Source organism: Bipolaris oryzae (assembly GCF_000523455.1).
Source record: "Bipolaris oryzae ATCC 44560 unplaced genomic scaffold scaffold_139, whole genome shotgun sequence".
In the NCBI taxonomy this organism is placed as follows: Eukaryota; Fungi; Ascomycota; class Dothideomycetes; order Pleosporales; family Pleosporaceae; genus Bipolaris; species Bipolaris oryzae.
Window position 1 is genome coordinate 41,467 of NW_006911415.1, and position 14,551 is coordinate 56,017.

The window sequence follows — 14,551 nt, forward strand, 5'->3', positions numbered from 1 at the left end:
TGCTTTTTTTTCTTCTCTTCTTCTTTGTTGCTCTACGCCTGGCATCACTCCAGACCCTGTTGCCGCTGAACATTCCTGAGGATTTCGAGGTCCATGCGCAGGATGGGCGAGTTTGGCGCAACGTCTTCAATGACGTTAATGGTGCGCTTAAATAGGGCGGAGAGTGTGGATTTGGTGAGCCAGGTATCGCTTGGAAGGAGAGGATAGAGTTTGGACTTGTACACTGAGGCGAGGACAAGCATATTTCCGAATTGTCTACGCTGCGTTAGCGGGGCTATAGAGAAGATCAGGAGAGTCAAAGACTTACGCGTGAAGTGTACCAAATATGTTTGTGACTACGAGCCTCTTCTTGCGTGTTGGGGTGAAGTACTGGTATTTGCTGCCAGGCTCTTCACCGACGCGATCGAATGCAATTGTGCTGTGGATCGCGCTGTTGATGCATTGGCAAGCGACCTTGATAATCTTCTGCTGGTCCTCGCTCAGTTCGACCATCTGCACGTTCCTGTTTGTAAGGGGCTGTCCGTATGGGGACGGCGAGTTGTGCTGAGAGGCGCCCGTGCTCCCTGGAGGTGGGGGCGGGAACTCCAAAACATGACTCGCGAGCTTGAGATACGGTCGCAACATCATGTAAAGGCCACCATAGTACTTGGCGCGAACACGGGCAATGTTGAGGTCGGTCGAGGGGTACTCGCTGTCGTCCCAGGCAAGCTCGGGTGAAAGTAGTTTCCTCCAGTTTTCCAAGACACCCACGTGTGTGAGCGCGTGATAAGCGACTTCCTTGACACTAGTGGGGTCGAAGCTCATTCGTCCGCTGGGTCCGTACAAGGCGTTGTGTGCCACATTCAGAATCACTCGCAGGAATGTCTGCGTAGAGTAGAGCTTCATCATCAGGTCGTTCCGCGGGCCTGAAGTGATGTCCTCGGGTTGCGCGGAGCTGCTGTCCTCTTGGATCCAGGTTTCGTTGACACCTTCAGGGTACATAATGTCACTCTGGTGGGCGGAGATACCGGATGGTGGCAGGTTGCTCATCTCCGCCAGGATATCACTAGAAAAAAATCTGTTAGCTATTTGTTGGAGTTTTGATTTTGACAATAGAAGCCGACTTACGATTCGAGCTGTAGTGCTGTCCAGTAAACACACATGACCAGATTCAATCTATATCGTTCCTTGGGACTCCAGAATTGTCTTTTCTCGTTGTTCACACGAAGGAGCTTAGTGTAGTCGGCTTTGATCAGTACCAGAGCGATACGGCATGCGTTGTTGATCCAACTCCAGCTCTCTAATACACGTGCGAATTGACTGAGATAGAGCGCGGCCAAAAGCATGGCTTGCGCGTGGGCGGTTGTGTTTCCACCTTGCTGGTTTCCGAGGATGTCAGTCGCGTAAGCGTAGTAAGCCATACCAGGGAGAATGTCAATGTTTCGCGGACGGCTGTCTTCAGACGCCTCACTGGCAAAACTACCGTTGGCATTTGGAGAGTTGCGGATGTAGCCATACTCGGCGTGAATGTAAGGATTCCGGTCATTTTGCGGTGCAGGCAACGGGTCTGTGTATGAGCAAACCTTGCCTAGGGCAAGAACAAGTAGAACAATGGCATTGCGCAATGAGCGTTCAATCTCACCTCGAGCCGATGGCAACCCGTCCAACCCGCTCGCCGAACGCTTTCGTTTGACGCCGGGATTGAGCTGGTGCACTCCGTTGACAGCCGGTGATCTGACACTTGCGCCTCGCGATTCGGGACTGTACTGATCGCTGAACTCTCTGAACATGCGCTTAAGTTTGACCTCGTTCATGAACGGATGGAACATGTGCATGCTGTCCATGTACGACTTGAGCAAATCAAACATGACGTGACGACGAAAGTCAGGGCGGCCATCTGGGCCAAGTCCGCTCTGGTAGCTTTCGCGTGGTGTGCTGCTGGGCTCAGAGGGGCTTTGGTGGTCGTAAGGCGGATGGCCCCACAAACCATCTTTGCCAGGCGCTGGAGATGCGGCTTCGGAATCGTTGCTGCTCTCGGGGCTACCAGGGCCTTGGGCGCCGTCGTTTAGGTCTTGGCCCTCGCCAACACCCCAAACGCGCAGCAAACCACGGTCCTGCTCCAACTGCATCGGATAGTCTGACACTTCGCGGCCATTGTCGATTAGTCGTTTCAGGTATGGAATACCTTGATAGAAGATGTTCATTTGGGTCCACTCTTCGAGAAGTTTATGTGCAGGGGTAGTGTGGTCTCCTTGGAGGCCGGTCTGTTCTTTAGGGCCGGTCTCGGTAGCGTGGCTACGTTCGGTCCTCACGCTTTCGGCAGGTGTTGCGGGTTGCTGCGGAGGAGGAGCAAACTGCGACTCCTGCTTGATAGGAGCAGAGGCGTGAGTGCCCAGAGGCGACAACGTGCTCGAATGGGGGACAACTGGTGATTCCATCTTGAGATTGCTGTGTACACGAGCCATTTGGCCCCTTCCTCCTTGAGCAGGTGTTGGCCATCTGGAAGTGCTCTGATCTCTTTGGGTTGTAGAGAACGAGGCCTCGGGCGAAGCGTGATTGGACATCATGTCGTTTCGCGTCGGTGGAAGTCTGCTCTCGACACCCTGTTTCCACGTGTTGAACTGATCCACGAATTGTGACAGAACGTCTGATATGTTGTTGACGCTCTCTTGAAGCTGCATCATGCTTCTATCTTGCCTAGGAAAGCGTCAGCGGTGGGGGGGGGGGGGGGGTGACCAAGTATGGAGGGGAGGCGACGCACTTTGGTGGTGGAACATCTTTGTACTGGCAGTCAAAGTTGTTCTCTCTGCAGAACTGGCACGGCCGGGCTTCGTCACACTTCTGCTTTCGCGAACGACAGTGGTTACAAGCCTGCGTAGCTCGGACCTGCTTCCTTCGTATTTGCTGTGCGGCGCCATAGTCGTTCATGTAGGGCGTGGGCGCGTAGGGAGTCACTGGCTGGGGATACTGCTGAGCAGGTGGTGGTGGTGGTGGTGGCTGCGCGTGGTATGGCGGGGGTCCGTTGGGGTGAGAGGGACTCATGGCATGACTGTAGCCATTCGCCATGTTGCCATTTGGCCGGTGCTCGGGGTTCATGGGAGGCCACGCCGGGTGATGGCCACCATGCTCCATGGGTGGTTGAGGCTGAGGTTGAGACTGGGGCTGGGGCTTGACGTCGGTACTGATACTGAGGCTGGTGGAGCGGGAGCTGTGAGGGTCTGGGGCCGATGCTGACTGGGGCGTCGGTGGAGGACGGTAGGTTGAAATGCGGTCCTGGGGGATTGTCACAGTAGCGACTCCTGTGACGCCATTGGGATGCTGCCGGGGAGAGGGTATGTTGCGCGGATCCGCAAGGGCGCGAATGTCAGAAGGTGGCAACGATGGCGAGGGTAGCGGGCCTGGGTAGGCTTGGGGGTGAGCGGTGTACTGGTGAGAGGGAGTGGATAGACCGTGGGCAGTAGGGTAGGGCGGAGAAGCCTGGGCCAAGGTGGGATGTGTCGGAGGGCGGGTGGGTTGGGTATGAGGCGGTGGAGGAGGGGGAGGGAATCCGTGGCCGTTGTAGTCAAGATTGCTGGAGCCCAAACGAGCTCTCTTGTTATGGGCGGGCGCGTCAGGATCAGCCATCCTTACATATGCCAGACAGAATCCGCTATGGCCATGCGGCTATGTATGACAGAGCACTACTGGGCACAACGGATGGTTCCAGGACCACCAAACGGCAAAAGCCAGGAAGGAAGGTCGCGGGGGGTGCAGCTGGTGGAGAGCGGCCTCGGCAGTCGCAGGGGCGGAAGGGGACCAATTCACCAAAAAGGCAGCGAGTTGGTTGGTCAGTAGTGATTTGCAGATGACAGCCCAACCCGCGTCATCGCATGGAAGAGGGGAAGAGTTTGGAAAGCGTCGCAGGGCAAGTGCTCGGAGGCCAGAGTGGGATGCAGGACGGGAGCTTTCCTATGCCGCGTGCGCGAAGAAAGGACCTAGTCTTGGGCAGGACGACCTTACCATGGAGCCGGAGACAACTATCCGAAGCAGGTAAAGGCGAGATGAATGAGTCGCGCGCGGTCAATGCTAGGACGTTTGTTGCTCAGTCGGCGAAAAGTGGCGCTTTTAAGACGGGCCGTGCGAACGAAGGGGCCAGGGCGCAATCAGAAAAGACGCGAAACCACATCAGTCGCAAAAAGGAACAGCTCCAGGGCGCGATGCGACAGGGCGCGGGAGGCGGCCCAGCACTGGCTCAGGCACACGCGCGCCGAGGGGGTCGGGTAGTGGTGGAGGTGGAGGTGATGGTGGAGGTGATGGGAGTAATATTAGGGCCTGGTAAGGGTGGTGTTTGATGGGTGGTAGTGGTGGTTGTGATGATGATGACAAGGGGGGGGAGAACAGACGAGGCCAGAGGTAGAGAGGCAGAGTAGCAGTAGCAGCAGTAGCAGCAGCAGCAGCAAGTCAATGACAGCAAGGCCCAGCGCACATGGGGACGGTGAGGGCGACCACGACGACCAAGAAGACGGCGGCGGCGGCCGTGGGCAAAGACAGGTGAAGAGACGGCCGATTAGCGCAAGGCAAATGGGCGAGCAGCGTGCACCAAAGGACGGTCAGAGACATCAGAGAGCTTCTGCAGCTTCGCTTGTGCACGCCCAGCCCGCGCAGGGTTGAGCGGGGGGTCCACCAGATGCGCAGTGTGGGTGGGTGCACACATACATACTTAGTATGTAGAGGGGAGTGTGTGTGGGTGAGTGTGTGTGGGTGAGTGTGTGTGTATAGTAGCAGCATGTGTGTGTGTGTGTGTGTGTCTGTCTGTATGCAGCCAACCCACGCATATGGCCGGATGCTTCAGGGTGAAAGTGAGTAACAGTGGTAGCAGTCGCAGTAGTCGCACCCACACTGTCGCCATCAAACAATGGCGCCCTCTCTGCCCGTCGCCCGTCGCCCCTCCCAGGGCATTACCGCAACCGCAACCGCAACCGCTGCAGACAGCAAACGTCGCTCCCGTCCATGGCAACCGCGCAGCCATGCCATATCCATTCCATATCCATGTGCAATCTGCATCCGTCATCTGCCTCGTCCACCACAAACTGCCCTGTCCACTCCGGCCCTTGTGGCTGGCCGTCGCTGGGCACTTTGTTTCGTGCGGCTTGCGCGCTTCTCCGCTCATCACCAACACCACTCCTCTCCGCAGCGACCCTGGCCCAGCTTGAGGCAAGCCTGTCATGAGGGCCTTGAGTCGGACAATTTCCGCCCAATTGCTGGCCTCAAAGACTCAGGAAGCTGATCCGAGCTCGTCGAGGCACTAGTCAACATGCCCAGTCCTCCCAGCCTCCACTCTACTGCGGCACCAAGGCATTCGAGAAGGCTCGTGGAAGTGATGTGCTGCAGGTGGCGTCTAGACAGCCCGTATGCCCTATCTTTTTCGGCCTGACAAAGGATGGATGGCTATGCTGCCCATTGCCACTGGCGACCTCGTGCTCGCACTCGCTCCCGCCCGCCTGCCCCTCGTTGCATGCCGCCCTCAAACCCTAGGTCCCCAATCTCCCTCAAAACGGATGCGGCAATCTGCGACTATCATGGCTACTACATACCACTAACCACTGCCGCCATTGCTGCTGCTGCCCAAAGATCTGCACTCGCACGCTGCGGATCCTGGCGAAACTCCTATAGGCAGCCTGGTGGCACATGGCCAGATGGTGCGTATACTCCCTGCACTACCCATTTGCCCGCGTCGTACGGTTGCGGTGGGAAAACGCGGCTCTCGGCCTGGTACGTATGTAGTAAGTAGTGGTAGCATCACCACATTAGTTTCACCATGACAAAACATTCTCGGGAAAATCCTGGATGTTATTTAGCGCGCCGTAAGATGCGACCGCCAGAATGGCGTCAGGAACAGTAGGCTCCCAGTCGACAAGGGAGAAGGCAGGCCAGGATCACCACGGCGTCGTCGGCCTGCCTGCGCTGCCCCTCCATTACAACGTTGGTTCCGCTCCGCGCTGTGCTGCTGCTGCTGCTACTGCCGCCGCCGCCCAGCCACCCTTGCACCACGGGAAGTCTCTGCTAATGGCCCTCTGCCAACAGGCACACACACACCCACACCCACATCCACCCTCTTCTCGACCGTGCCTCGGCATGGTCAGCTGCCAGGAAGGCATTAATCCCAAACAGCAGTGGCCGCTGCTGCTAAGCCCGTCGCAGCAGTGGCCATTGAAGCCATTTTGTCAGATGACCAGCCGACTCTGCCCGGTCCTGTCCGCCGACGCTACGCCAAGTTGCGGTCTGCCTCAACCTCGATGATTGCTGCTGCTGCCAAAGCCATGTCCGATAGACGACTCCTCTCCCCACAGCCCGAGCCGTGTTTAACAAGGTCTGCCTGCAACCCTCGTGGGAACCCTGGCTTCGTCATCCTGGTGGCCGTAGCTTCTCCACGTGGAAGGCAGGAGGCGTCCAGTAATCCCTTGGGGAGTTCCTCACACGCCTTCTTGACGAGTCAAAGTCTGCCGGTAAGTCGCCATCGAGTCGGTGTAGTAGTCGCGTTGCTTGCTTGACCGGATCAGGCCTGCTCCTACACAGAGTTTTGCGCCCTAGAGAAGGGCAGGTCGTGTCAATGGCCATGATTCGCGCCTAGCCTTACGTGCCGCTTGCGATGGCATGCCCTGGTCTGCGGTTGAAGCTGGACGAGGTCACAGCAAAGCCGCACAACAGTCGCATTGCAGTTCCAAAGCTTATTGCAACATGAAAACCTTGTGCGCCCAGTCCAACGAAACAACTAGAGCCTGGCTTGTGACGTCGAAGCTGGCAGCCTGTAGGTACGTACATATCCAGTAGTATATAGCATATAGCACATAGTGGTATGTCAGTACGTAAACATCAAGTTTCTGTCCCACTACTGTTCACCAAGCGGCGTGCGCATTCCTTGCCTCCACGGAGCGTTGTGCCAGGATTGTCGTACGAGACGCAAACTCTGCATGCAAGCGAAGTAGCCTCACTTTTGTCCAAAGCACCCGGTGATTCAAATGCATCAGAAAATCCCGTCGTTTCTACGGCGGCAGAGTGAGTGTTACTATATCAGTGTATTGTTATACAGCAGGTGGCGGCTAATACCCCGAGACTCGTGCCAAGACTCGTACCTGGACAATGACTGCTCGTTACACAAACATCCTTCCGCGCGGCAGCGCCACATGTATAATTATTTTGGTCTGCATAGCTACCAGAGCTGAGAACACGAACCCATCTGGCTTAGGTCAGCCTTTTACTGGAAGCTGTACACTGTGATTTTTTTTGCTGGCCCCTGAAAGACTGTTTGAGCGCTGAAACGCCACATGGCCGATCAGTAGCGCCAACATGGCGACGTCACGTCTTCCTCTCATGAGGAGCACAGCATCACAAACAGCAAACATCTCGTGCACCGTCGCCTAATTACCTTCTCTAGCATAGCATAGCATCTGCTCTACACCTCCGCTCACCATGGTCTTTGCCACCTGGTCCTTTAGCGCCATTGTAGCCTACACCATCTACAAAGCTGCTGGGAGATATCACCGCCATCAGCGCCATATCGCCCTCGCTAAGAGCTCAGGGCTGCCTGTGGTTTCGGTTCCTTGGAATATCTACAATCGTTTATGGCTGGCCACATTCAAGTTCTGGACGCTGCTGCTGCGAAAAATTCTCCCAAGCTCCCTAACGGGCCTGTGGTTGGAGTATGTATAGACAATCGCGCCAACCGTCACATGTTAACCATTGCCTTGCAGAATCCTACAGGCAGAATGGACCCATGTCACTGGACACAAATATTTCAAGGAGATTGGCAAGGACATATTCGTTGCCGCTGCCCCCTCTGGACTCACCGTCTATGTCGCTAATGCAGAAGCCATCACCCAAATCACCGCCCGTCGTAATGACTTTCCCAAGCCGCTTGAGATTTACAAATCCCTCAACATATATGGGAAGAGTCTTGTGACTACCGAAGGATCTGAATGGCGCAGCCATCGCAAACTTGTAGCACCGAGTTTCGGTGAGCGCAACAATGAGCTTGTTTGGAACGAAACACTCCATCACGCAAAATCACTGCTTAGTCTCTGGGCTGGACCCGAGGGAAGAGGCAACAAGACCATTAATGATCCTTCTGTAGCCGCAATGAACTTTGCTTTGTACATCATTAGTAGCGCAGGCTTCGATGTACGGGTTACCTGGCCGCATGAAGAAGGTAAGGAGGAAACAGTCAGCAAGAATACAGAACAGTCCATCTCTTTCAGCTCCAAGGCGCCTCCCGGACATACTATGAGTTTTCGAGAAGCGCTCAGTGAGCTGCTTCATAACATCATCTGGACCCAGATAATTCCTATCCCATGGCTTGGTAAGATATATCAGTATCACTCATAATTGAGGCAATGGCATTGATGTATTCTAATAGAAAAATCTCCGTTTACGGCGCATCGTACAGTTGCCGAGGCGGCTGCCGAGTGGAGGGCTTATATGAACGAGTTGTATGAGATCAAAAAGGCTCAGTTTCTTTCCGGTGAAGGCAAGAGGGGGATGGATGTGTTCGAATCGTTAATTCGTGGTAGTGGTATCACAGGTGAAAACCCCACAACTGCCGATAAGAGCGATATCCTCGGTAACGCTTTTGTGATCATGCTGGCGGGCCACGAAACAACAGCAAACACGCTACACTTTTCGCTGATTTTTCTCGCAATGTATTGGGCTTCCCAGAAACGACTGCAACAGGATATTGACCGGATATTCAATGGCAGGCCGACGAGTGAATGGACGTACGAAGAACATTTCCCTAAGCTTTTCGCGAGCATGCCAGCTGCAGTCATGAACGAGACGCTCCGGCTACTGCAGCCAATTGTCAACATTCCAAAATCAGTCACGCCAGACCAACCCCAGACCATCCAAGTGGACGGCCAGTCATACACTATCCCTGCAGGTGCGAACGTCTTCCTTTGCTCGTCTGTCCATCGCAATCCGAAGTACTGGCCCGCACCCGAAAATGACACAATCGATGATGGTATGGCGGACCCGGATCGTTTCCGACCTGAGCGCTGGTTTACAAAGAACAACCTTTCGGAATCTTATGTCGAAGTTGAGTACGACGACGAAGCACTACGTGGACCATCCGGTGAAGACACGTCATCGGAGCTCTTCAAGCCTGTCAGAGGATCCTATATCCCATTCAGTGATGGTGGCCGATCCTGCATAGGGCGACGCTTTGCGCAAGCTGAGGTTCTTGCAGTGCTAGCTGCTATATTCTCGCAGTACAGTGTCGAGCTTGCCGTTGATGATTTTGCTTCTGATGAAGAGGTGGAAAAGATGCCAAAGGGGGGCCAAGAGCGGCGAGAGCTGTACAAGAAAGCTGTAGACAGAGCCCAGCATGCTCTTCGGTACAAAGTTGCATCCATTATTACATTACAGCTGCGGGGCACTTCTATACCTATCAGGTTGATGAAGAGGGGAGAAGAAAGGTTCGCTTTTGATTAGCTTAGGCGTGGCAAGAGGGTGCGCACATAACATATATGCAAAGATTCATCCACCAACATATGAGGTAAATGAAGTACGGAGCATTCTCTCAATCTACATATTGCTGGTGTTCAGAACAGAAGCTACCCCGCATCACGTCACTTTGGAGAAGCTACCCCACTGACCCGCAACGGCGACGTCGGCCATAACATCATGTCAACGTGCTTAGCCTGCAACAATGTTGTAAACAAACAACAAAAAGATACCGGTTCCTCTACATCAACTGAGACTGACTCAATACATCCCCAAAACATCGCAGAGTCCCGTGGCATCGTTTTCAAGCTGCACAATGGCACCCCCAAGCTTCCCACCCGAAGAGCTCCGGCTGATAGTTCAAGAGGTGGCTACTCTTCTCAAAGAGCGCAAAGAAACAATTTCAGTTGCAGAAACAGTCTGTGTACCTCGTTCTATCTGTCAACGGACATGTGATACACACCTAAAGCTAACTAAACATCACCCCCCTAGGCAGCAGGCGGCCTCATCTCAGCAGCTCTTCTCTCTTTCCCCGGCGCATCCTCCTACTACCGTGGCGGCCTAATCCTCTACACGCTCGAATCTCGCATAGCGTTTGGCGGCTGGACCCAGGAAACCGTCTCTGGCTATAGCGGCCCTACGCCAGCCGTTGTCTCAGGTCTAGCCGAGCACACGCGCAGCAAGTTGGGCAGCACGTATGCTGTCAGCGAGAGCGGGACTGCGGGCCCTACGGGCGGCAGCACCAGGAACCGCACACCGGGATACGTGGCTCTTGCAGTGGCACGCGAGGGTGGGGACACGGCGACGAGAGAGGCAGAGACGGGAAGCTCAGAGAGGGAAGGCAACATGGTGGCTTTTGCGGTTGAGGCGCTCAGGCTGCTTAGGGATGTTATCAAAGCGGACGCCGGTAAGCTGTGATGGGATCAGCACCATCATCATCAACAATTGGGGCCATGGTGCTAGACCAAGTGAGTAATTCGTGCGAGAAGGCACATTGTGTGTATATGTATACCGGAGAGCATGGTTTGGAAGGGTCTAGTTGTTTATCTTGATTAACAAACGTTCTGGATCAAGGGAAACCACCGTGGTGAAACTGACTGACCCTCACACTCGGATGTGGCTCGTTTCGGTCTCGTACATTAACAATCCTTTGCTGGAGGTGGTGTGCTGTAGCGAAATTACCCGATTGATCGGTATCAGATTATTAATCGCCCACCATCCCTCTCGCTTGCTCATACGCGTTTTATATCCGTAGGATGTGTGTGCGTGTGGTGCTGAAGTTTCCTCTTTGGGGAGTTCCCGCATTCCTTTCCCCTTTTTTTTTCCTGTTCAACGCCGCGTAAACGCAGCATGATCCATTCCCTCCCGACCCAGCTCATCGGTGTCACACCACCACCACCACCACCATCTCCACCGCTTGGATACCGAGCAACCGTTCCTTTCGAAGCGAGAAACACGTCAGCCGCAATCACACACGTACGTTACCGATGAATGTACGGTCTTCTGGCTTCCTTCCGCGGCGGCGGCCATGTTGTTCCCGTGCATTTGGCTGGGCCGCTTAACCGGGCCAGATCCTGCTATGCACCCCATCCACGATAATGTGGCGTAACAATACGACACGGCATGTTCCCTCTTTTTCTTTCCCCCTTTGCTTTCTTCCCTTTCCTTCCTCGATACAAGCACTGCCAAGATTGAGGGAGAGAGAAGGGGGGGGGGGGTTCAGCCCCATCATCCCTTACATACTTAACTGACGTCGAGAACCCGCTGCCAAGACTATACACATCGATGCATACAGCGCTAGTCTAACTGTCCACATGCATCCGTATCCCGCATCCGACAAGGAGGATTTTTTTCCTCTCTTTTCACCCTCCCTTTCCCTTCCGTCGGGAACCAGAGCATGAAAAGGCATGGGAGGGGGGAGGGGAGGGGATTCACATGTTCCCGGGGATTTGTTGCGCCACATGTGATTGTCTGCAGCCCTATGTTCGAACTTGTGTTTCTGGCAGGATTGGAAGGATTCTTTGGGGGCAGTTTCACCACACAAATAGGCCACCCCCACCGTATATCAGTGGCCCGGATAGATTTGCCCGGGCAAGGGATTCGTGACGAGTGGAATCGGGTTTTTTGATCGGCTTATTGGCATCTTCATGTTGTAAGACAGTGGGGTTTGGCGATGGAGGGTCGCTTGGTGAACGCATGAGAGCTGGGATTATCTGGGGGAAAACATTGGTATGCATATGCATGTGTGTGTTTGTAGAGTTACATCCTCTTGGCCGGGATTTAGACTACGGGAATAAGTGATGAAATGAGTCATCTGCGTGGTAAGGTATCTCGTGACTGGTGGGCCATTTTGTGGCTTTTGGGGTAATTGGGTATCCCTTCTCCAAAAAGAAAAGAAAAGAAAAGAAACGCCCTTCAAGTAATAGCACGATCGGTGGAATGACAAATATCGAATTTGTCATTTAGGGATGGGTATTTGCATTCCAACAAAGACGACTTATGACACATGAGAGTATTCAGATCTTAGTATAGAAACACACCAAAGTCATTGAAACTTTGAAGATCTTCTAATCCCTGTTATCCTCTTCAAGCCAGTATAGTATCCTTACCATCAAGTCACTTTACATCTCACATCTACCCATTACTGAGTTCGCTACTCGTAAAATCCCTATACCCAGTCTCTTTCGAATTCTCTACTCATTTATTGCAATACCCAAAGACCCACAATGTATAGAAGGTCTGTGATGACTATAAGTAATTTCTTCAAGTGTGACTTGGAATACAATCCCACCATAATTGGTTTCTGTTCATAGAAATTAGTCATTCAAATGAAGAAAAGAAAAAAGTACAAGGTATAGATAACGTAATGACATCGCAAACCCTACTAGCCTGTCTTCGAACGACGTAACTCGTCCTTGAAAATACACAGCGTTCAAGGCCACGGAAATGAGAATTGTATTCGAACAGAACACTTGATGTGCAAGAAAAATGTGTAACAACAAGACAAACAAGCCCCTAAGGCGAAGACATGTCACTTGTTACCCTGTAACCTCGTTTTTTTTGGGTTTAAAAGCAAACTCTCGTAGACGTAAATTCCCAAGCTGAAGCCTCGAAGATTTTGTCTCGACTTCTTACTTGAGTCCTTAATCCAGCTGAATTTTTTAATGTCTGATTCTAGCGGGCCGGTTATTCTTGCTGAAGAAAAAAAACTGATGTGCTATACACCACAACAGATACAAAGGCAGTTCAAGTAGTAACTTCACACCATACATACACACACACATACGAAGCAAAATAAGAATCACTTTGCACATAGTACTACTGCATAATCTTGCCACACCTATACCAAGAAAATCCAAGAAGCTGAAAAAAAACATCCATCTATAAAATTTCCCTTTTCCCATGCTCTCATTGATCTCACAGAAGACTGACTCCCCAACTCCACAACACACACCATCTTCATTCCACCCACGGGTATTCGCGTACGTTCAATTCATACAAAACTCTCTCTTTCCTTTCACACACCTATAGCTCATCATGCGCATCAGGCTCCGGCATCTTAATCGGCTCTTGCGGCCTACCAAGCTCAGCATCAATGCTGACCCCACTCTTCTTCCTGTACTTCTCCCAGACGCTCCAAAAGTCCTTTTCCATACCCTTGTCCATCTGATCGGGCAAGACGACCACGTACTCCACGTGCAGGTCACCGTATTGCAGACCTTCGTTGTTTTCCAGCTGTTGGTGCCAGATGGGCATGCCTTCTTCCTTGATGATTTCAACAAGGTTGGGCTGGACGACTTCGCCGCGCTTGCGCGAGAGCTGCACAATGTGGCCGTCGAGATGCGTGACGTTGCGGGTCCAGTCGCCCATCCACGCTTCGCGGAGAGACAGAACCTCGCGCCAGAAGAGGTCCTTACCCCGTCTTCGGAAGAAGGTACCATCTGTGCGTTCGTGCTCTTGTTGTCCGAATGCAGCATCGGCTTCGGCGAGGTGGACGATAAGGTCTCCAGCGACGTAGTCTGGGCTCTCGTCTGCTTCATTCTCATAGGTGATGCGTACGCCGTTGGGCATGCCCTTCTCAATCTCAAGCTGGTGCGTCTCGGATTCACGGATAACTCTACTACCGCTGCAGACCGGGCATGGATGCTTGATTGTCTTGCCTTTGCCGTGACATTGGTCGCAATGTACCTGGACTTGCTGGAAGAGTCCCGGTGCAAGTTGTTGTCGTTGTATGCGAATACCTCGTCCACCACATGTGCCACAGGTCTCTACGTGTCCATCTTCGGAACCTGATCCCTCACAGGCCGAGCAGATTGCTTGCTTCTCAATCGTGAACTCCGTCTTACGGCCATTGTAAAAGTCACGTAGAGGAATAGATACTTTGACTTCCATGTTCGGCCCTCGTCGCTCCCCGCCATGATGTCCAAAATGTCCGGAGCCACCAAAGAAGCGTGAGAAGAGGTCAAAGGGATCGTGGTGCTGGCGAGGACCACCACCTTGTTTGTGCTGTTGAATGCCCTCATGGCCATATTGGTCATAAATCTTGCGTGTTTCTTTCTCGATAAGGACTTCGTAGGCTTCGGCAATTTCAACGAATTTCTGATTTGCTTCTTCGTTGCCACTGTGACATGTTAGTAGGCTCCTGGCGGACGCGTGTAGCATTGGACGTACGGGTTCTTATCTGGGTGGTATTTCTTGCTCAGATTTCGGTACGCTTTCTTGATCTGACGCTCCGAGGCATCTTTCTCAAGACCTAGTAGCTGCGCAACTTGGTTAGCCAAAGCACTTGGAATTGCGATAAAGGTAAGAGTATGAATCGCATAATGTAGACTTTACATACCTTGTAATAGTCTTCTGCGCCAACAACTAGCAGCGCCAGACATGCGACCACAAAAAACAGCGCTATCCGTAGAAGCATGGTGCAGTATGAAGTGCGCCAGCGGCGACTTTGAACTTGGGAAAGTGAGTGGACGGAATGTGCGTATCCGATATAAATACGAGAACAATTGTCTACATGAAATTCACAAACGTCTAGCGAGGTCGGGCGACCTCGAAACTAAAGGGAAGAGAGGGGGAAAGTCAAGTTGATATGAGAAGC

At 53.0% G+C, this 14,551-nt stretch overlaps 5 protein-coding genes across 5 annotated transcripts; 3 read left to right on the forward strand and 2 right to left on the reverse strand.

Moving 5' to 3' along the window:
* Nucleotides 1-44: 44 nt before the first annotated feature.
* Nucleotides 45-3,603, reverse strand: COCMIDRAFT_103184 (uncharacterized protein; the record flags this gene model as incomplete). The annotated part of the gene is made up of 4 exons (XM_007692742.1): nucleotides 45-255; nucleotides 308-1,045; nucleotides 1,108-2,676; nucleotides 2,741-3,603. 4 exons carry the CDS (start codon nucleotides 3,601-3,603, stop codon nucleotides 45-47), a joined length of 3,381 nt encoding a protein of 1,126 aa, XP_007690932.1.
* Nucleotides 3,604-3,848: 245 nt separating this feature from the next.
* On the forward strand, nucleotides 3,849-6,549 carry COCMIDRAFT_39398 (uncharacterized protein; the record flags this gene model as incomplete). Its single annotated transcript, XM_007692735.1, has 8 exons — nucleotides 3,849-4,233; nucleotides 4,430-4,624; nucleotides 4,829-5,180; nucleotides 5,238-5,435; nucleotides 5,494-5,730; nucleotides 5,770-5,822; nucleotides 6,130-6,328; nucleotides 6,519-6,549. 8 exons carry the CDS (start codon nucleotides 3,849-3,851, stop codon nucleotides 6,547-6,549), a joined length of 1,650 nt encoding a protein of 549 aa, XP_007690925.1.
* Nucleotides 6,550-7,428: 879 nt separating this feature from the next.
* On the forward strand, nucleotides 7,429-9,441 carry COCMIDRAFT_28840 (uncharacterized protein; the record flags this gene model as incomplete). The annotated part of the gene is made up of 3 exons (XM_007692731.1): nucleotides 7,429-7,658; nucleotides 7,710-8,314; nucleotides 8,372-9,441. 3 exons carry the CDS (start codon nucleotides 7,429-7,431, stop codon nucleotides 9,439-9,441), a joined length of 1,905 nt encoding a protein of 634 aa, XP_007690921.1.
* Nucleotides 9,442-9,769: 328 nt separating this feature from the next.
* COCMIDRAFT_103186 (uncharacterized protein) lies at nucleotides 9,770-10,371 on the forward strand (the record flags this gene model as incomplete). Its single annotated transcript, XM_007692743.1, has 2 exons — nucleotides 9,770-9,875; nucleotides 9,950-10,371. 2 exons carry the CDS (start codon nucleotides 9,770-9,772, stop codon nucleotides 10,369-10,371), a joined length of 528 nt encoding a protein of 175 aa, XP_007690933.1.
* Nucleotides 10,372-12,978: 2,607 nt separating this feature from the next.
* On the reverse strand, nucleotides 12,979-14,371 carry COCMIDRAFT_103224 (uncharacterized protein; the record flags this gene model as incomplete). Its single annotated transcript, XM_007692744.1, has 3 exons — nucleotides 12,979-14,074; nucleotides 14,125-14,213; nucleotides 14,294-14,371. The coding sequence occupies 3 exons, from the start codon at nucleotides 14,369-14,371 to the stop codon at nucleotides 12,979-12,981; spliced, it is 1,263 nt and encodes a 420-aa protein (XP_007690934.1).
* Nucleotides 14,372-14,551: the final 180 nt, after the last annotated feature.